Here is a 21,647-nt window from a genome sequence, read left to right on the forward strand (position 1 = left end):
ATAATTTATAATTGATTGAGAGAATTCTCAACTGAATTTCTCTTCAAAATTTTACATACTAACAATTAATCAATTACAAAAATTGGATCCAAAAATATAAGTAACTTTAGTTAATTTAATCTCCTATTAGGTATATCTAACTCCTGAATATAATAAACTAACTAATTGAAATTAGTTAAACTTTTGATGAAAGAGTGATAGTTTAACAATTAAAATAAGGATTTATTCTTATTTTTCTTGATAGAGGATGAGGGAACACTTGCCTCTCCTAAAATAAAAGTTTGCCTCTTCTAAAATAAAAATGGAAATGTTCAGGTGCATGAAATGAACTGAAATTGTGCTTGGACTAAACTCATGACATGTGGTAAATTAATAATCAACCACTTAAGCAGTAAAATAAGGAAGCAAATCAGCTATCACAGCTGTGGATTCAGTTTTCCTCTATACTCAGCTTCTCTCATGGAAAAGACAATCTTACCCTCGATTCAAAATCACAACAACCAAACCGAGTCAAAAACCAGCCATAACTAAAATCAAAAGCCTATTTTCCATTCGCATCCATTTTCACTCTCTTCTTCGTTTTCCCTTCCGCTCACAAACTTGATTAAATCTTCCACAAAACTGAAAAACAGAGCCACACATTCATCACTGATCGAGGTTCGCTCGCACTTCATTTCACAATTCCAAGTTTCTTTTCCATTGTTTGTTAGCATTAAATTAAAATGTATAAATTTCACGATAACGCTTGTTACGATTAGGTTATCAATTTTCGTAACAGTACATGATTTATTATTGTGAATATAGACATTCGGAATGATTTGGGAAATTCGATTGCTTCGGTTAGGTTTCTCTTTGGTGATTGATTATGGAACTGTGTGTTTTGCGTTTTAATCCACATTATATGTTTTCTGCAAATTCTATATTAATATGCGTTTGGAGTGGTGAATGAGATGGAGATTTGGCTGAATGCAATTGAAAGGAGGTATGGAAATTGGAATTCTTAATGTTAGTTAAATGACATGCGTTGGCGGAAAATATTTGTCCACAAACTGAATACTGGCTGGTGGAAGTTATTTGGAATAGATCAGGACATGGATTAGGAAAAAGCTCTGATGATGTAATTTAAGCTCTCAATTCACAGACTATGATTTGGCTTTTTCGCATTGTTTGTTGTTTAGATAATGTCGCGGTTTTATTTGAGATTGCATTGCGTTAGTCACTTTTCTTGCCTTTCAGTGAAGTTAATGATTCGACTGAGCTAAATTTTGTTATTTACTTATTTTGCATTGTATAGTCTGCTCAAAATCATGACATTTGCAATTTGCCTCTAATCTCATTATGAATTTCTGTTACTGGACATTGGATGTACTATGAGTTGTTGCTATTTTTGCAAAGAATTAGATGTACTGGATTTACTTGAGTTCCGAGCTGATGGGTTAGGTCTAATGCATGGTATAGTTGACGGTGTTTCGGAAGCTGACACGGCCTGGAGACTTGAGAGTTCTCTTGTACAGAAGCTATTATAGTTGTTCTAGAAGCTCCTAGATTGGCGGGGAGATTTTGCGTTTCTTCTGGTATTTGATATCTTGTTGGTGGGTTTAGTTTGATAAGTTTATCCGAGACACGTTTTGAAAATTCAGGGTATGGATTTTCAGTAGTTCAGAGCTGATGGATTAGGCCTAATGTATGGTATAGTTGACGGTGTTTCGGAAGCTGAAACGGCCTGGAGACTTAAAAGTTCTCTTGTACAGAAGCTATTATAGTTATTCTAGATGCTCCTGGATTGGCAGGGCGATTTTGTGTTTCTTCTGGTATTTGATATCTTGTTAGTGGGTTTAGTTTGAAAATTCAGGGTATGGATTTACATAAGTTATAGGGTTGATTGTTGAGCATAAAAGTCAAATGTCTATGCTTGACTTTCCAAGGTGTAGGATCTATAAATTTTCTTTTGCAACACTTGTACACTGCAGCAAGTTATTCCGTTAAGGTTATCACATCTGTAATGTATCCTGCCGACCATTTTCAAATATAAATTGTATATTTTATTGTGGGGTGACTTGTGTGGTTGTAGCTGAAGTAAATAATTTATTATAGTATGCCACCTTTTTCATTATCTTAATCACTCCGGGATATATGTGCTATGTTATTGATCATTTTTTTCCATCACAGTTTCGGCAATGCACCACGTAGGTACTGTAGGGAACCCAAATAATTCAACTCGGCCACGCAAGGAGAAGAGATTGACATATGTTTTGAATGATTCAGATGACACAAAGGTAACACATTATTTCTTTATTATATTTATGAGGTTAAAGGTAGTGCACTGTCATATAAATCGTTTTGCCATGTCATATAAATTTTTTAAAAATTAAAGTCTGATTTATCCTGATTCATGGTTGTGATTGGTTGACAGTGTAAAACTTTTTTACACTGTCAGTGCATCACTATTTTCTCTATATTTATTCCAAAAAATGACCAAGTTTCATGTTTGTCACATCCTGTTTCTTTACCCCCAAAGACTTTTTCCTTGACATTTGCCTCAAACTTGTGAACTAGATGAGACTGTGAACCTGGTTGTTTCAGACTGTTACATGAAAAAAACCCCTTTTTAAAAAAGAAAAATGACTTTTGATTTTCAACATTGTTTAAGCTTTTAAAAATAATCTGAATCTGAAAAAAACTGTAATTTGAGTATAATGACAAACTATCAAGTAACTTCTTCTGAAATATACTGATTATTATTATTATTATTATTATGAGTGTGATAGACGAGAGAAAATGTTAAATAAGTAATCTTTTTATAAATTTTGAACAAACACAAACTATCATGAACTTTACATAAAAATTTCAAAAATTAATAATCAGTATTATACGATATAAAAAACACTTCTTTTATATTACTGACTGATTGGCAGATTGTGATGTTCTTTTAGTTAATAAAATTGTATTCATATTTTTTTGTGTGGCCAACATTAGACCATTTAGCTGCATATTTCCTTGCATCCTTATTGTTAATATTTATCACTATTTAACCTTACAAACAATTAAAGCTTCATCAATATTTTTTCTATACAGTTTGGTACCTGTTACCTTCTGTCTTGGTACTTGGCATTTTGCTTCCAAAAGTACATGTAATAGATGCTATTTCTGCATCAGCCTTGCTGGTTTTAGTTGAATTTTTTTTCAAAATTTGAAGATTTTCTATGTTCATCTATCATCTATATTACTCAAATGTTTTTCCCCCTTTCTGCAGCATTGTGCAGGCATAAATTGCTTGGCTGTACTGAAGTCCGAATCATCTGATGAGTCTGATTATCTTTTCACTGGAAGCCGTGATGGTAAACTAAATAGGTGGACACTCTCTGGGGATGCAGCGACCTGCTCTGCGACCTTTGAATCTCACCTGGATTGGGTAATTCTTCTCTCTCTAATGAAATTTTTCACTCACACTACAGTTGTCTGGTGACCCATGGTTTATTAAGAATTACCTCATGAAGTCAATTTTTTTTTTTACTTTCTAGGGTTAGCAATGATGCTTTAGTTACACTACTTCCTCCCTTTAGTCTCTAATAATTTCTTAAGATAGATATGTTAGTGAACTTCATGTTAATCATGTAGTAGGTTTATCTCTTAAACACCAAATTTGATGATCAAGTTTGAAGGTACATGTGAAGCAGCACGGGAAAGCTATTCACTATGCTATGTGCAAATTATATATTGTTCTTGGGAGCCTAGAATATATTATAGCAACCCTATATGCGAAGTGGGATTAACATGAATATTATTTTCCTATTTCTAGTCTTTTATCTGCAACGATAGTCTGTAGTTGTTCAAAGATTAGTTGATACCAAATTTTATTTTTATATATTTTAGGAGCTCTTAGAATTTGGGTTTAGCGCGTAACTCAACCCCATAAATCGACTTGTAAGATGAGGTCTGTCGAAGCTTGTAACTACTACCTATGCCATCTTTACCGTTAGTGGAACTTTCAACCAGATTATGCAGAATTGCAAGTCAACACGTGAACTCGTCCGATCCAATGTCCCTATCACATGCCGGCATGCTGCGATTCAGGTGGGATTGTATGTAGCAAACTCGACGAACTCACACGAGTTAGGAATCAAACTCATTTTGAATTCAGAGATGTTGCACATATTCTTTTTGAGGTTTTTTTAAAATAAAAACCCTAATTTTTTAAAACGGGCCTCGATATGGGTCGGGTTGTATATTCAAGCTATCTGAGATATGTATGGAGGGGTATCGACTAGTGTGCGGACAGAGGGTGGCGAGACACATAATTTCCCCATTATAATAGGTTTGCAAATTGCATAGGTTCAACCCTAATTCTCTATTTTTTTACTTTAAAATTTTGGATGTACTCATGAAACACATCAAAGAGTTAGCACCGAGATGCATATTTTTTTACTGATGATACAATTCGTTCAAAGTTTTAGCTACTCAATTCTTTAGTGAGAATATCTGCAAGTTGCACTTGTGAGGACACATCAGCCCAAATGTCTATCAATCTCAATATGCTTAGTTCGATCGTGTTGAACTCAATTATGTGCTATAGTGTTAGCTGACTTATTATCATAGTAGAGTTTTATAGGTCCTTCCCATTTGATTTTCAAATCTTTTAAAATAATTTTGAGCTAAAGTAATTCACAACGGCATTGTGCCCTGACTTGAAATTAACTTTCAACGCTAAAAGGTTTTACTACGTTTTGCTTCTTACTCCTTGTAGTCACAAGATTTTCTCCAAAAAACGTGCAGCATTCTGAAGTGGATCTCTTATCAACAATTGACCCTGCATAGTTTGCATTAATGTAGAACTCAAGGGTTGTATTTTCATTTCTTTAGAACAAAATTCCTCTTCTTGGAGTTCCCTTGGGATGCTGCAGAATTCTATGAGCTGTTTGTAAATGGATCTTTTCTAGACAGTGCATGAACTGATTACCCATACTTATGTTAAATGGATCTCTTCTAGATAGTGCATGAACTGATTACCCATACTTACAACATATGCAATATTCGGTATAGTGTGAGACAAGTAAATTAATCTCCCAACTAGATTATCTAGTGCGACATCTTCTGAATTACCCAATTTAAAATGCTCGCAGGTTTACACGTTGTTCTCCCTGTCGCCTAGAGCAAATATGTAATGTATTTTTGTTGAAATATAAAATTGTCTTTCCAGGAATGTGCCACCTCGATTTCTAGAAAGTACTTCAACTTTCCTAGAGTTTTATTTTAAACTCCTTAGCCAAACAATGACTCAAGATCTGTTGCTCCTTCCAATCATTTCCACTCATTATAATGTAATCCACATATACTAACAAAACTATTACTCCCCCTTATGGCGAGTGTTTGATGAACAAGGTATGATCCTCTTAACTTTGCTTGTACCCCAAAGATGTCATAATCTTAGTGAATCTTTCAAACCATGCTCGAGGTGATTGTTTTAGGCCGTATAACACCTTTTTCAATTTGCAAACTATATTGTGAGGTACATTTTAATCATACCCAGGTGGTACCTACATATAAATCTCCTCCTCAAGTTCCCCATGTAAGAAGACATTCTTCACATAAAATCAATGTAAATCCCAACCATAATTGAAAGCAAGTGACAAAATTAATCTGACTGTATTCATATTCGCAACCAGAGCAAATGTCTTCAGATTGTCAAATTCCATAGGTTTGTGTAAACCTTTTGGCGACCAACCTGACTTTATATCTTTCAATTGATTCACCAGCCTGACTTTATATCTTTCAATTGATTCACCAGCCTTATATTTTTTGGTGTACACCCATTTGCATCCAACTAGCGTATTTCCTTTTGGTAAAGTCACTAACTCCCAGATTCTATTCTTCTTCAATGCATCCATTTTGATATTCATGGCTTGCTTCCATTTTTCATTTGACAATGCCCTAGAAACATTAGTAGGTGCGGAAGTAGCGTATAAGTTTGTAAAAAGGCTTTACGGGTAGGTATGGGTTTTCGAAAAGAAAGATAGTTTGAGAGGGGATATAAAGGCTGTTCGGTTCATTTTTTGGCTCTTTTTCTAATGACAATTGAAATATCTAGATCATCATTGTTGTTTGGGTTATCATTTTATCTTGTAATTCAAAAGAATTAATTGCCTCATTTGAATGAGTTGAGTTAAGAATTAATTACCTCATTTGAAGGAGTTGAGTTAAGCTCTTGAACTTGTATCGAGTCAGAAATGGCCTTTGACTTTCTCATGTAAACCAAAATTTTTCCATATCTTACATCCACTCCAAGTCCAAGTTCAGCTACGTGCGAATTAGATTGATTTGACCCAGCTCCTAATTCTTCAGTCTCAGACAGGTCTGGTACAAGTGTGTTTAACTTGAAACCAGAAAGATTGGGTCTATCTGACTCGAAACTGGAATGATTTGGTGTATTTAACTCGGGATCAGAAAGATTGAGTGCATTTAACTCAAAACTTAAAGATTAGATGTATTTGACTCGAGACAAGAAAAATTGAGTGTATTTGATTCACGACCAGAATGACCAGATGTATTTGACTTAATACTAGACAAATTGAGTGTATTCGACTCAAGACCACAAATATTAAGACTTTCAAGCTTATCTTCCCTAAAATTCCCCCCCTGAAGATATGGTTTAGTGAAGTACAATTCCTCCTCATGAAAGATAATATCCCGTAACCCAAAATGTTTTTTAGATGATGGATGGAAACACTTGTGTCCTTTTTGAGTAGAGGAATACCCGAAAAAACACTTCTTAGGGCTCTAGGATCGAGTTTTTTTCCTTTATTAACTATGCACATGGAAAAATGAGACACACCCAAAGATTCGAGGTTTACTATTACTACTTGCTGACAAATTTGGATAGAAGGAAGAAAGAACAACCATAGGAATCTTGAACCCTATTACTCTAGAGAGAAATCGATTAAAAAGATATGTGCTAGTAGAACAGGCTCTCCCCATAAATTTTTGGGAACATTTTGATGAAAAACAATGCTCAGGTTTGGTCTAATAGATACCCAATTTTTCTTTCGGCGATTCCATTTTGTTGTGGTGTTTCAACACAAAAAGACTCATGAACAATTCCCTCTTTATAAGAGAAAGAAATAAGAACATGATTGAAGTACTTTTTTCCATTACTAGACCTAAGCCTTTTGATGTTTACTCTAAATTGATTTTTAATCATATAGAATTTTTTTGGAAAAACAATACTGATATCAGACTTGTTTTTTGGAATAAAAACACCAAAGTAACCCATGTATATATAAAAGTCACAAACACCTAACAACGGTTACATTTGGATTGGTAGAGGGACCCCAAACATTTGAATGAATAAGATAGAAGGGGGAAAGACTTCTTTTGTTGTTTAATGGAAAATGTAAACGCTTATGTTTAGCAAACTCACACACATCACAATGAATACTTTCAATATCTACCTTATTGAATAAAGACATAAACAAAACTTTAATGACTCCAAAAGAAGGATGACCCAATCCACAATGAAAAAAAAAGATTTTTTTTTAGAGTACTGACTTTGACATAAATGAGTGATAAGTGGACTTTTGTACACTGACCTGGTTCTTCTTAAAAAGTCATACTACAGGATAAATCGCATGTAAGTTTTTGTATGGAGACAAGGTTCATGGATAGTTTTGGACATGGAGGACCCTTTTTAAGATTCTAAAATGATTTATTTAGATATCTTCAATGCCAACTACAATTACAAGAGTACCATTTACACTATCAACTTTTTTTTATTATTGGGCCAAGGGAAATATGTGGAGAACCGTTTCGAAGAGGCTGTCATGTGGTTTGTGGCTCCCTTGAATCTAATATCCAAAATAGGCTAGAAGATGTTTCTAAGACATGAAATCCAAATAAGAGTGAAAGCTTACCGGAATACGCCACACTACAACCTGATGATTTTTCCACACTCTATTGACCATGAAGTAACCAGAGAGACCAACCAAAAAAAAAAGATTCGATGAAGAATTCAATCCAAAAAATGTAGGGACAACGATTGGTACTATACAAACGATTACTGACAAATGTGCAGAGTTGTACCGACGGCGGCAGGAAACTATACAAACGACTTCTGGAAAGTGTATGGATAGTGGTTAACTTGAAGAACTTGACAGCATGTAGTGCCAGTCAAGATTTGCGGTTACTGAAAGCAAAAGTTGTCCATACATAAGTTCTCAAAAGTTATTTGCGGAAGTTGTCCCCAAGATTAGGAGATCTAATGCTATGTGAAAAATAGGAATACATTTTTTTTTGAATGTGCTTGTGTGAGCAAAAACACTCTTAGCAACCATGATATTTATACACACTACATAATTAGTTACATGTTATATTTACAAGGAGAAATAGATACAAATTCAACTCCCTAAATGCATGAATCTAAACATACATAAACCTAAAGACTTGAATGCTTTTTAATGAGAAACCTACAATAAATTTAACTATTTCCAATAATACACGGATTCACTAAATTTTGTTTTCCTCTTTTTCCGCAATTTATTTTGTAGAGTACATTTTTATTTGTCTGCTGTGTTTTTTTTTTTTTTGGGTTATAAGAAGTCAAAATTTAAAACCACTACCGGGATTTATAATTTATTTTAATACTTAAATGCCAACTTTCATAGTCACTGAATTCCTGTACTTCTCTTGACTGTTGTTGCATCATGTTCCATTTTGGGCCTTGATAGTTTGATACTTCTTTTACTTGAATAATTTCCTTCTTTTTTGGTCTAATTTTATTTTACTAGTAATTTCAGTAAGTAGTTTCTTGAGATCTAGCCAATCAATTGTTTATTCATCAACTTTTTACGATCCTAGTCATTGTTCAACTTATATATTTTTAGTTTAATTCCAAGACCCTTGAGCTTGCATGCAGCATTAATTGGGCATTGTAATACTGAGCTTTTTATACCAACTAAAACATCACAATTTTTGGCACATGCAATGAATTAGCTTAACGTACTATTAAATTTTTTAAGTGTGTTTTCTTAACAGGTAAATGATGCAGTTCTTGTGGGTGATAGTACGCTTGTTTCTTGTTCTTCAGATACAACCCTTAAGGTTTGTTGAGAGTGTTAATGGTAATTTGTTGTAATCAATCCATGTTCTTTGACTGTGATAGCAGCACTGATATGCTTGTTACTCCTATTTTGGCTGCTGTATGATTGTGCCAGACATGGAATGCCTTGTCCACAGGAACATGTACTAGGACGCTCTGCCAACACTCAGATTATGTTACTTGCCTTGCCGCATCTGAAAAAAATGTAATATTATGGAACTTTCCATGCTTCTTAAAGTGCGTCAAGAAAAGTTTCATTTTCATATTTTCTGTGTTCATCATTGAATTTGATAAATTGTTTGATTCGATTTAAAGTTTGAATCTTATCAAATCCATTTTCTGATCCTTCAATAGTGTCGTGAATTAATAGAGCAATATTGTTGCCTCTGGCGGCCTTGGTGGGGAGGTTTTTATATGGGATATTGAAGCTGCACTCGCTTCAGCTGCAAAATGCAATGATTCTATGGATGACGATGCTTCAAATTGTGTCAATGGTTCTGGCAACTTATTGCCAATGACAAGATTACGTACCATCGGCTCTAGCAATAGTATATCCATGCAAACTCAAACTGAAGGATACATTCCGGTTTCTGCCAAAGGCCATAAGGAATCTGTTTATGCATTGGCAATGAATGAAGGTGGAACAGTTCTTGTTTCCGGTGGTACAGAAAAGGTACTTCGTGACATTCATGTTCATGTCTATGTTCTAACTGTTTGTGGCTTCTGTTATTAACTTAGAATTTTAAGGGGCATTTGGTTTATATTGGTTTGTGCAAGCTGGATTATGGGTTGTTGTTTCACCATTAGTATGATTTATTTCTTTGCTTTTAATTTTTTTCATTTCTCTAGGTCGTACGTGTTTGGGATCCAAGATCTGGATCAAAGACTATGAAGCTAAAAGGGCATACAGATAACATTAGGGCTTTGCTTCTGGATTCTACTGGCAGGTCTGTCCAGTAATCTTACATTTTTTAGTCTATAAACTTTACATATATATTTCTTAAACTCGCCTATGGCCCCTCCCCACAAATACCGAATTTCTTCTACTTTGGACAAGTTACTGTTTACAAACATTAGAGTTAGGAACATATTTATGAATTTCTCCCTATCTCTTTCTTCTTTTGTCATTTTCTTACTTATTTTTTGCAACAAATTAGAAAAAAAACATATATAGCACGTTTAAACCCCTATTTTCATCCGCCAAAGGTACACAATATAAGCATCATCATTTAGTACTCAATATTTTTTCGTCAATTTAGTCTCAATAATTGAAAATGTAACCATTTTAGTCCTTTTGTTACCTTCTATTTGAAGGCTAGTCCATTATCTCCTTGCCTTTCCTTACCTATGAGAGAGCCTTCTAAGTAAATTTATGGTAACCAAAGGACCAAAATAATGTCACTATTGAGGGATATTTTATGACAAAAATCTTGTGAGGACTGAATCACTGAATTAATGATGGTTTTATCTATGGACATAGAGGATAAAAATGACGATTACTAAGACCTAATATTTCTTAGGCCATGTTCCAACAAGTAGCTATTTAATGGGTAATAGTATACTGAACTTTTTTCCGGAACAAAATGAATTAGTTAATATACTGAATTTGCGAGGAATGAATTACGGAATTGACGATGCTTGTATCTTTAGACTTGGAGGATGAAAATGATGATTACTAACAATTAATATTTTAATTGACAATCTTACAATGGGCTGCTATTTGATTGGCAACAGTATACTGAACAGAATGCTCTCTGATTTTCTTTTCTGTTGCATATAGTTATTTTAACTGCATAATTATGTTAGCTCGAATTAATACTTTTCTTCCTACAGCAGCCGAGATGATTCTAACATTTATCATTGTAGGTTTTGTTTATCAGGATCTTCAGACTCTATGTTAAGGTGGTGTACTTTTTTTTGTTGACAATAAGATGATGTGTGTGTATGTGTAATAGTAATTTATATTGTTTATTAACAAATGTCACATGTTTCTTTGTAGGCTTTGGGATCTCGGTCAGCAACGGTGTGTGCATTCTTATGCCGTTCATACAGATTCTGTTTGGGCTCTTGCTAGCAATTCAACATTTAGTCATGTTTATAGTGGTGGTAGAGACTCTTCTGTGAGTGCAATTTTTTATAAAAATAAAATGAATATTTTAATTATTGTGACTTGAATTTTTGCGACGTCTCGTTCTGTTCAACTTGAGAAGGTCATCTTCTGACCTATTATTTGATTTGTCCAGTTATACTTGACAGATTTGCATACTAGAGAGAGCATTTTGCTTAGCACTGGGGAACAACCAATTCTTCAAATGGCTTTGCATGATGATAGCATATGGGTTGCATCAACGGACTCGTCAGTTCACAGATGGCCTGCTGAAGTATGCAACCCTCAAAAGATTTTCCAAAGAGGCAATTCCTTTTTAGCTGGAAATTTGTCATTTTCAAGAGCGAGGGTGTCTCTAGAAGGATCTACCCCTGTATGTTGTGTTTATATTTATTTCTCAAAAATAATAGTCTAATTTTGGAATATATCTAAACATGATAACAACTCAAACAAACCTCCCTGATTTAAACTCTTTATTATAAGGACTGCCAGCTTATTATTTATACAATATTTTCGCCATAATCTTCCTGAATCTTTTTCTTTGCAACAGATTACCTGTTTCGGCACAGGGCCACTAATAATTTTTCTTTTTATTGACATTCAAATATAAATAGGTTCCTGAATATAAACAGCCTACATTGACTATTCCCGGCATCCCTGCAATAGTACAACATGAAGTTTTAAATAATAAGAGGCATGTGCTGACAAAGGTATTCACGGTGCTGTGTTTTGTGTTATTATGCAAAGTATGTTAATACTTTCACATGTTCCATTGTATAGTTATCTTCTGAGCTGATAAACGGATCCTTTATAGGATACTTCTGGTTCAGTGAAGTTATGGGAAATCACTAAAGGTGTTGCAATTGAAGATTATGGAAGGGTGAGAGTTTGTTTTACTTTCATTTACTAATCTAAATGGATGTGTTGTCTGATAGGGAAAAACCTTAGTTGTACCAATTAATGTTTTCAAAGTTCAACTGTAGCTGGCAGGTCTCATTTGTAATTCAAAATAGCTCATGCTTTACATGTGAACTATATAGGTACCATTTGACGAGAAAAAGGAAGAGCTATTTGAGATGGTATGATTGCATGTATTTGTCATCAGCAATTCTTTTGCTTTTTGAAATGACACTTGTTATAAATATATTATTGTTTTAGTTCTGGATGGTTTATGTGAAAAAACAGAGAGAAAATGTTATGAATATGCTTGAGATACATTGCTCTCAGCATAAAGCTTTATTTATAATCATTTGTTACAACTTACTAGGGTAATACATAATTATGTGCAATTTACAAGGAATTAAACTAATACAGTTTACCAAGATACATAGAACCTAGTAAACAATGTATTAACTACTTGGAAAATGCAGAATTAATAGAAAATGCATAATTAATTATTTTAATTTCCAACAGTTTATATTTTCTTTCCCTACTATTTCAGGTTAGTATTCCAGCATGGTTCACAGTGGATACCAGACTTGGATGTTTGTCTGTACATTTGGACACTCCCCAGTGCTTTTCTGCAGAGTTGTATTCACAAGAGCTTAACATTGTAGACAAACCCGAAGATGATAAGGTAAGTGAATATATTTTCATAAGCAATTTGTATTCCTTTTTCTTGAATTTCTTATCTATTGGTATTTTCCCTAATTTCAAGTTGTTGGTATGTTATTATCATCAGTGTTGTTATATGCCAGCCATGGCATTGTTAAGAGTCCCACATCGTACAATATATGACCTGAACATGTGCTTATAAGTGGGGGTAATTTCCACCCTACTAGCCGGTTTTGTAGGGATGAGTTAGGCCCAACCACATTTCTTAACATGGTATCCAGAGCCTCGTTTAAGATCCGGCGGGCCACCTATTATAGTTTCCGCTATCGGGCCACCCATCATTTATTTCCACGCTCCAGTTGTCTAGTCCTGGGCGTGAGGGGGTGTGTTAAGAGTCCCACATCGGACAATATATGGCCTGAACATGTGCTTTATAAGTGGGGGCAATCCTCACCCTACTAGCCGGTTTTGTAGGGATGAGTTAGGCCCAACCACATTTCTTAACAGGCATAACAGATTTTTGGACAACCGCCATAGGAAATTTGTCAACCAATGCCCATCCTGGCTGTGCCATAGGCCCCAATGAGTTGTTTATACGGAGGATTAGCTTTCCGCCATTGACAACACTAGTTATCATATCGGCTGTAACAAATGAACTAATGATTTCCAGTTTATTTAATTGTTTACGCCATTCGTTTTGGGGATCTTTTACCATCAGTGAAGCATAATGAGCTTTCAATTTTAATTTGTTCTTGTTCAATCTGAATAATGCTCACCATGTTACTATTATCACTAATATCATAGTATTTATTATATGCTTCTACATTTTCAATACGTAGGAGGCAGCATTCTCATAATTCTTACACACCAAAATCAATGCTTATTTATACATTCATACATTCATGCAAGCATGCACGCAGGAAGACACACACACACATGAAATATGGAAGCAGCTAATGACTCTTCCTTTTACCCTACAGATTAACTTGGCCCGAGAAACACTGAAAGGGCTCTTGGCTCATTGGTTGAGAAAACGAAAGCAAAGGATGGGAACTCCTGTTTCTGCCAATGGGGAATTATTATCTGAAAATGAAAATGGTACTAAAAGTCTTTCACATTCAAGAGTTGAGGTTGATGGAAGTTCTGTGAATGAGGCTGTGGTTTATCCACCTTTTGAATTCTCAATTGTTTCCCCTCCTTCCATTATTACTGAGGGAACACTTGGAGGTCCATGGAGAAAAAAGATTACAGATTTAGATGGAGCTGAAGATGATAAAGACATCCCCTGGTGGTGTCTGGACTGTGTATTGAATAATATATTACCTCCTAGAGAAAATACCAAGTAACTTTTTTCTTCCTGTTTAATTTTTTTCTCTCTAAATTGTTGCATGTAACCCATTCTTGTAGTAGCAAGAGTGAAAGATTGCTTGTGGGTCATGGTAATTTGCATTTATTGTCATAGCATGATCTAACTATTTCCTTAATCTATTATTTTCATTATTATTAAGGCTCAAAGCAACATCTTTGGCATGTTCTGGTGTTTTTAAGGTCATATTTTCCTTGTCTTCTGTGTAAGACCTTGGTTGACTCTGGATAGTTATATATAATGGTTGTACTCTATACACCTCCAAAAAATATGGCTGTACTTTATTATAGTAACTATGATGGAAATCAACTTCTGATTTTATTGAGTTGTACTTTTGTGCTTCCTACTAGTCAAGTTGTCGCTTGGTTTTATGCAGTTCTTACAGCATCTTTAACCATTTTCCGCTCTCCTAAAATGATGCATTACTTTTCTGCATTTAGAAAAATTGGAAGAGTATTTATGGTTTCAGTTTCTGATCACAATTGTAATTTTATAATTCTGGAAACCCCTATGATTATTATTCATGGGCCAGTTTTATACCGTTCTCTTTAATAATCATATTTTTATCATAACCTTTGCAGATGCAGTTTCTATTTATATCCCTGTGAAAGCTCTAATGTCCAGATCCTCACTCAAGGGAAGCTAAGTGCTCCACGTATATTAAAAATTCACAAGGTAAGTTTTAATATTTCTTATTGACAAATGGGAAATAATAGTTTTGTGTGCTTTTTCTGTTTTCCTTTGAAGTTTTTCTTCATTTCAATATGAAAAGATAATGTGCTGAAGCAAGAGAACGATGTGCTGTACCCATATCCTTGAATCTATCAATTGCTTTTAACATCAAATTTAGGACAATGCATTTCATCTTCATTGAAGTTGACTTTTGGGTTGAGCTTAACTCAACCTTACATTATCGGTTTATAAGATGAGTATTATCCAAGCCTCGTAATGACTATCGTGGCCATATATTTGGTAGGTGTGAGATCTGAGATCTCAACACACCTCCTCACGTCACGTCTAGTACTCTCATGTGGACATTTGGAGCATGGAGGACAAATACAGGTGGACCAATAACACCACATACACAACTAGGACTAGACATCGAAAGCGAGAACAAAGTGAACTCCTTTCCCAACCCCAAATTTCTAAAAAAACACACATTTGTTTGGAAGTTACTTTCGGATGGAAAAACAATGCTCTTGTTATGAAGCATTCGTCCGGACAGCATATAAACAGTGTTTTTTGCAGAAGCAAACTTCCGATGTAACTTTGAGGGTCGGAAAGTAAGTTCCTTGGACATACATAAACATATTTAGGTTAGGTTTTGATCTATGAAGCACGGACACCCTGAACACGATCCCGACACTGACACGGTGACACCGGTAATAATTTGAAAAGATGAATCAATTATGCGTAATCACATGTGTCGGTGCAGGTGTCCGACACAGACATGGGCACCTTTTTTTAGAGGTGTCGGTGTTTTGTTACCATCATAGAATCTATAGGCTGAGTCTAACTCAACCTCACAAAACCAATTTGTAAGGTGATGACTCCAAACCTTACTAGAACTCCCTTATCCATATCTCTAAGTTGGCGTGGATCTCAACAACTTTGTTTAATTTGTCCATCCCAGATAGAAAATGAAATATGGGAAAGGAGGCAGAGTTCTCAATTGCATATGCTGGGAAGCTTCAACTTGCATGGTGGATTGCATGTTGGTCACTGAAAGAAAATGAAACAGTATATTAAATAAGCATAAAAAGAGTGATTGCAAATAGGTGGAAATGATATACATGTTTTGGAAGAAATAAAAAAAGTGACAGAAAAAGGAATAATACAGTTTAGTTTCCACAAGGATTCATTGCTTTGTTTTTGGATAAATTTTTATAAGAAATTTTTCTCCTGCTCAATATGCATTTATTAATGATTAACTCTTTTTTGTCTAGGTTATTAATTATGTGATAGAAAAGGTGGTGCTTGACAAACCTTTGGATAGTGTCAATGTTCAAGGTAGTTTTCCCCCTGGAGTTGCTGGATCGAATTTACAGCACCAAACAGTTGGGGATGGTTCTTTCCGTTCTGGGATTAAACCTTGGCAAAAACTTAGACCTTCTATTGAAATATTGTGCAACAATCAGGCAAGTTATATATTCTTATCAAGGTAGTCATATATTTAGTTTTTTAGATGCCAAAATTGAGCATTTCATGCTTTATTTGTTTAGTTGGCCTTCTCTTCAATTTTTCTTTATGCCTTTTAGAATCCGTTCACCTTCCTTATCGACATTTTTGGTTACTCATTCTGTTGCTTCCTGCTAGTAAAAATTTAAAGACAATTCCGTCCGATGTACTTTTATGTTTTAAAGTTACAACTTTAATCAGTTTCTTTTATCCTCGGCGCATAATTACTCAAAGAAGTCTTTGTTAACAGCTTTGAAAATATTTTGGTCTAATTATCGTGAAAACCAGTTTAAATACCTTACACCATGATACGTTGAAATGATCAGGTAGAAAAAGTTCTCTTATTCAACAGGAATAATACTTTGCAGAAACTTTAATCATCTTCTAGGATATGTTCACTTGTATGATGAGATGAATAGATCTTGATGTATATATTTTTTTGTAAAATTATTTCCAGGTATTGCCTCCAGAAATGAGCTTAGCCACAGTGCGAGCTTATATATGGAAGAAACCAGAAGACCTTGCCCTAAATTACAGAGTAATTCCTGGGAGGTGATTGCAAATTGTGCTTTCGTCAATGGTGATATAGCATCTTGAACTTTGCTTAGGTACGAATAGAATGCTTTGGTGGCATATGTTCTGGCATTTTTTTCCCTCTTGTTTCTACTACCAACTAGAGTGACGAAGGAAGACCTTAGTAAAATGCTACTTGGCAGTCTTTCTTTTATTGATGCCTATATTGCTCTCAAAATTGAGAAGGCTTTAAGCCATTTCCCTGTTGCTTGGCTGCTGAGAAATAGTGAGATTATGATACCCAAACTTTATCATTATAACTTTCTCTCAATTTATAGGAAAGTATTTCTGCAAATTTTGCCAATGCTTGAATGATGATAATTGGCATCACCCTTTGGAAGAATTAGGATAGAATGCATATAAATACCCTCCTTGTTATCCTTAATTTTTCTTCAATTGATGTTTAAGCAAGGTTCGCAGACTTAATTATTATTAGCACTTGCAGGTTTTCTCGTGATTGCGTTAACACTTCAGGGCAATGATTCTTAATGGGGTGCCTACTTTGATGAGTACCATTGTAAGAGATTTGTTTGTTCTAAACTCACATTGATAACCAAATTTAGTGGCATTATTCAAACCTGCTCAAATAGATTTTACTATATTGAAATTTGTGACTAATTCTTTTTGAATTACATCTAGCTCGAACATATTTTCAGTCGTCATGACCAGGACTCGTCAATTTTGTGTCTGCATGATGAAGGTTTTCTAATTGGCTCCATGGAGTATTAGTAGGGGTCATCAAATGCGTGTTTTCCAGGAAGTAGGTAGTAAATTTAGGGATGGCAACAAAAGTATTGTACATTTGATCCGTATGTTGAATACCTAAACATAGAAATTATGTTCTATAGATGTATTTTCCTTCATATTTGTCTCTGCTCTGTTTCTTTTTTAATAAAAAAATTGGTTATCATTAATTGCAAGCGCTATTATTTTCATTTTCTTAAAGAATCAGTCAACTCTCTATTTGAGTTACTTTTTTTTGAAATTTCTTAATGCTTCTCATGTCTTTCTAACGCACTGTTTAGAAATAATGAAATGTTCATAGATTTGGGAGATGTATTTTTGAGCGCACCAAACATGTATTAAAACAACAATTTTTTCGGCGATGCATATCTGGAATATTGTCGGATGACTATTTCCGAAATTTTGCACAGCAAAAGGCAAAAAAACATAATTGTAAAACACCAATTTGACAAAAATCAAAATACTATTGATATCATAAAATCAACAAAACATAAGAGATTAAACATAGATCAAACATTGCACTACTTCAATATCCAGGTGGACGTCTTAAAATGTTGATAATATCATCGACTGATATTGAAATGGTCGCATCCAACTCAATAAAAACTTTTAATTCTAAACGGAAGAAGGTTGTCCACATAGCCCGCAAATTCGCGATAATCTTCTGCTCAAGGTTGTTGAACTCAAGCTTCCCCTCTTTGTCAAAGGATGGCGAGCGGTACTCGATCTTCACAATTTTGCGATTGTCATCATATGGTAGAAGGTCCTGCATGGTGTATTGCAGATCTTCAAGAGGGGTGTACTCGGTGATCTTAAATTCTCTTGATGGTGTATTGTCGGTAAAGCGAACATTTCTAAGACAAATGATGTTCACTATGGTTTTTAGTGTTTTGGTATGAAACAATATAGCGAGTGGGCTTATTTATAGTAGTTAGAGGCTAACATGGACCTCACAAATCCTATTTTATGACAGGGCACGTGTAAGAACAAGATTTGGTTCTGCATCTGCCCTTAGGTTTTGATGATAACATTACATGATATCTTAAAAACAATTTAGTACTATAATATTTTATGTCTAGCAGGTTCTAACTCTAAAGAAAAGGCGTGCGACGTCATCAAGTTCTGGACACAACACACTTCAACTTTGGAAAAAATCAACGTGTTTATAGATTCAGTCAAGTTCGAGAATGCTTCTATAACAACGACTCTGATGAACATTAGTAATAGAGCTTCCGATTGAGACTTTCATGAAAGAGCTTTTGGGGCCTCCTCTAGCTCTGAGATTCTGTTGTCCAAATTCTGAAGATTCTGAAGACAAGTTTCTGTATGAGAAAGTTCTGAAGATTCTGAAGACAAAGCTTCTGAAGACCAAGAGCTAAAGACTCTAAAGACAATGTTCTGTTTAAACAAGTTCTGAAGACTCTAAAGACTTAAGCTCTGAAGATTTGAAGACTCTAAAGATAAGGTTCTGAGTGAACAAGTTCCGAAGACTCTAAAGACTTAGTTTTTGATGACTCAATATTTTGGTCCTTCTAAACATGCTTCAACATGTACTATATGAAGCCTCTGAAGATTAGAAGATAAAAGATCAAATTTGGATTCACGTGAGGAAACAATATATGGTATATATTCTTCCACTACTCGAATAGGGTGGCGCTAGGTCAGTACTACTATATCATACTGTCTACCACTCCCTCACTGACTGTTGAAACTATACAACTGGAATTGCATATTTCAATTCTACCCTTCAACAGACTTCTCTTCTTTAGCTATAAAAAGAAAAATTAGAAGAAACATTCAAAGGACGAGATCATTTCTTTATTGATATGCTGCTAAAATCACTCTGATCATTTCTTTGTATAGTTTTATAAGCAATGGAACTTTTATTCAATAACTTGAAACAAGTGAGATTTTGTTCGAAACGTGCTTAACACTTTTGTATTATTTAATTGTATTTCAAATTTGTGTAATCTGCTTTCAAGAAGCAACTCTGAAAACACAAAATCCTTGTATTCAACGAGTGAAGTTGATAGTTCCTTGAGAGACTAAGGCTTTAGTCAAAATTCTCAATAAGACATTGACCGTTAGTCTTTGTGGTTTGCAACAAGTGACAATTAGTCTTTGTTGTGGTTTGCAATATTGACAGGTAGTCTTTATTGTGGTTCTTTGATCACTTTGGTTATAGTGGATTTAAATCCTTGTTGATGAGGCGAGACCACCTTGGCGGGTGGACTGGAGTAACTTCGTTAACAATGAACCGGGATAAAAATAATTGTGTTATTTATTTTTGTTATTTTGTTTTTGCCTTTTTGATTTGGGAAGAAATTGTTTTCAAACCTTGAAACTCAATTCAAACCCCCATTTATTGTGTTTCATACTCATGGGTTAATGTGACAAACCTTTCCCTCTTTACCTCAGTGGTGCCTTCATGGATAATATGGAGGATGTCTCACATTTCTTTTGCAGTTTCGCAGTGAGAAACTCGTAAAAATTAATCAAGAGCGATAGTGATGACAACTTTTTCCTTCAAACTTTATTGCACATTTTCTTTATCATCTTTAGTCCAATACTTTTCCGGTTTGTTCACTACAACACCTTTTATTTTGTGTGTGAACAAATGGACATTTATTCACAGCCTTCCAAATACCATGATCCATCACTTCAATAAAAATTTTCATTTTCTCTTTCCATAAATTATACTCTTCTCCATTAAAGAATGTGAATTTGTTTAATGAATAGCTTGAAGTCATTTTCTTCCTGGGACGATTAGTCTTTAATAGAAGTTAGGGTATGATGTTACTTGGTGGACAAGTGAATCTAAACACAAGAAAGAGCGGTGGGGGTTGACTTGTGGTATTCAAGATTCGCGATTAATTTTACGGTTTTGTTACTTAGTAAATTAATTGTGCTAGTATCTTTTGAGATCTGAGAACAATTACTAGCAGAAATGTAAAAAAAAGTAAAGTAAATCAAAAGTAAAAGATAAGGGTTTAGAGAGATGACACCAATGGTTTATCCAGGTTCCAGCGAACGTTGGCCTACTCCTGTCCCTAAGAGATCTTCTTGAGATTTTGAATATAATCTTTAAACTTTTACATGTTATGCCCACGAACCTTGATACAAGCTGATTTTGAGATTTTACAAAGGCTTATTCCTAACCAAAATGAAAGCTTTTAACCAGGCTAAGCTAATGAACCAATTAGAGAATTCCCAGGCTTATCTATTTTTTCTGAAAAAATTCTAAAAAGCAAAACAAAGATTAATTATGATTGGTTTTTTCATGAACCAAACTTAATTTCTAAAGAGTGTCACATTCTTGAGAGTTATAACAACAACATGAGATCAATATAATTCCTCACTAGTAGCTTTTTACTCAAAGGAACTAAAGAAATTTTCAGTGGGAGAAAATATTTTTAGAGAGAGAGAGAGAGAGAGATAAATTTCATAGAAAATAGAGAGCTTTAGAAAATGGTGTGAAATAAAGAGAAGGTCCTCCTTTATATAGGAGAAGTAAAATCCAAAAAAGGAAAATATCCATGGGCATTTTTAATGGTCTATTCAATTGTATCATAAGCCCACACAATTGGATAGGGAAAATAATCATTTGTTCTGGCCCATTTTGGAAAGATTGGATTGAGAGTCGTTGGCAGTCATTAAGTCATTGTCATAATCAATTGTATAATCGTTCAGGATTCTTTCAATCGTTTGCTTAAGGTCTCTATTGATTCAGTAGTTCAAAAAAGTTTTTCAAATCAATTAACTTAAGGTCCCAATTGATTAGGTAGTTAAAAAATGCTTTTAAAAGGAAGCTAGGATTTTCCTAATCACTTGGCTCGGTCTTGAACACATTTCAATACATTTGATAGTTAGAAAATAGGTTTTAAGTATGAGTGTGTGTCTGTGTGTGTTAGTTGCTTTAGTATCTTAGGGTTTACTTTCATACTTTCACAAAACTCTAGTCACTCAAACAGGAAGTGACAAGCTTTCACACTTCATCTCTTTCACAACTCTGATGCTTTCAAGATTCTTCGTTAGAT

General features: G+C 34.5%; 1 protein-coding gene across 5 annotated transcripts; it reads left to right on the forward strand.

Moving 5' to 3' along the window:
- The first annotated feature begins 386 nt into the window (after positions 1 to 386).
- LOC131644112 (uncharacterized) lies at positions 387 to 17,729 on the forward strand. 5 transcript variants are annotated; one of them, XM_058914519.1, is made up of 20 exons: positions 387 to 657; positions 2,170 to 2,276; positions 3,254 to 3,412; positions 9,025 to 9,090; positions 9,204 to 9,293; positions 9,459 to 9,761; positions 9,938 to 10,035; positions 10,955 to 10,990; positions 11,088 to 11,208; positions 11,332 to 11,568; positions 11,810 to 11,905; positions 12,010 to 12,075; positions 12,236 to 12,274; positions 12,637 to 12,771; positions 13,730 to 14,091; positions 14,697 to 14,790; positions 16,062 to 16,253; positions 16,751 to 16,901; positions 17,303 to 17,383; positions 17,506 to 17,729. In XM_058914519.1, the coding sequence occupies exons 2-18, from the start codon at positions 2,178 to 2,180 to the stop codon at positions 16,847 to 16,849; spliced, it is 2,292 nt and encodes a 763-aa protein (XP_058770502.1). In that variant the 5' UTR covers positions 387 to 657; positions 2,170 to 2,177; the 3' UTR covers positions 16,850 to 16,901; positions 17,303 to 17,383; positions 17,506 to 17,729. The 5 variants fall into 5 exon arrangements, with proteins under 5 accessions (XP_058770502.1, XP_058770499.1, XP_058770500.1 ...); XM_058914516.1 differs by having other exon boundaries at positions 17,312 to 17,383; XM_058914517.1 differs by having other exon boundaries at positions 17,303 to 17,729.
- The last annotated feature ends 3,918 nt before the right edge of the window (positions 17,730 to 21,647 follow it).

The sequence above is a fragment of the Vicia villosa genome, linkage group LG1 (genome assembly GCF_029867415.1).
Source record: "Vicia villosa cultivar HV-30 ecotype Madison, WI linkage group LG1, Vvil1.0, whole genome shotgun sequence".
Classification (NCBI taxonomy): Eukaryota; Viridiplantae; Streptophyta; class Magnoliopsida; order Fabales; family Fabaceae; genus Vicia; species Vicia villosa.

What these genes read in the sequence shown, in the direction of transcription:
- LOC131644112 (XM_058914517.1), top strand. Translation starts at nt 2,178, where the DNA reads ATGCACCACGTAGGTACTGTAGGGAACCCAAATAATTCAACTCGGCCA. An exon ending in TTGCCGCATCTGAAAAAAAT is followed by an intron (nt 9,294 to 9,458) that starts GTAATATTATGG and finishes GTGAATTAATAG; the next exon opens with AGCAATATTGTTGCCTCTGG. An exon ending in TCTTCAGACTCTATGTTAAG is followed by an intron (nt 10,991 to 11,087) that starts GTGGTGTACTTT and finishes GTTTCTTTGTAG; the next exon opens with GCTTTGGGATCTCGGTCAGC.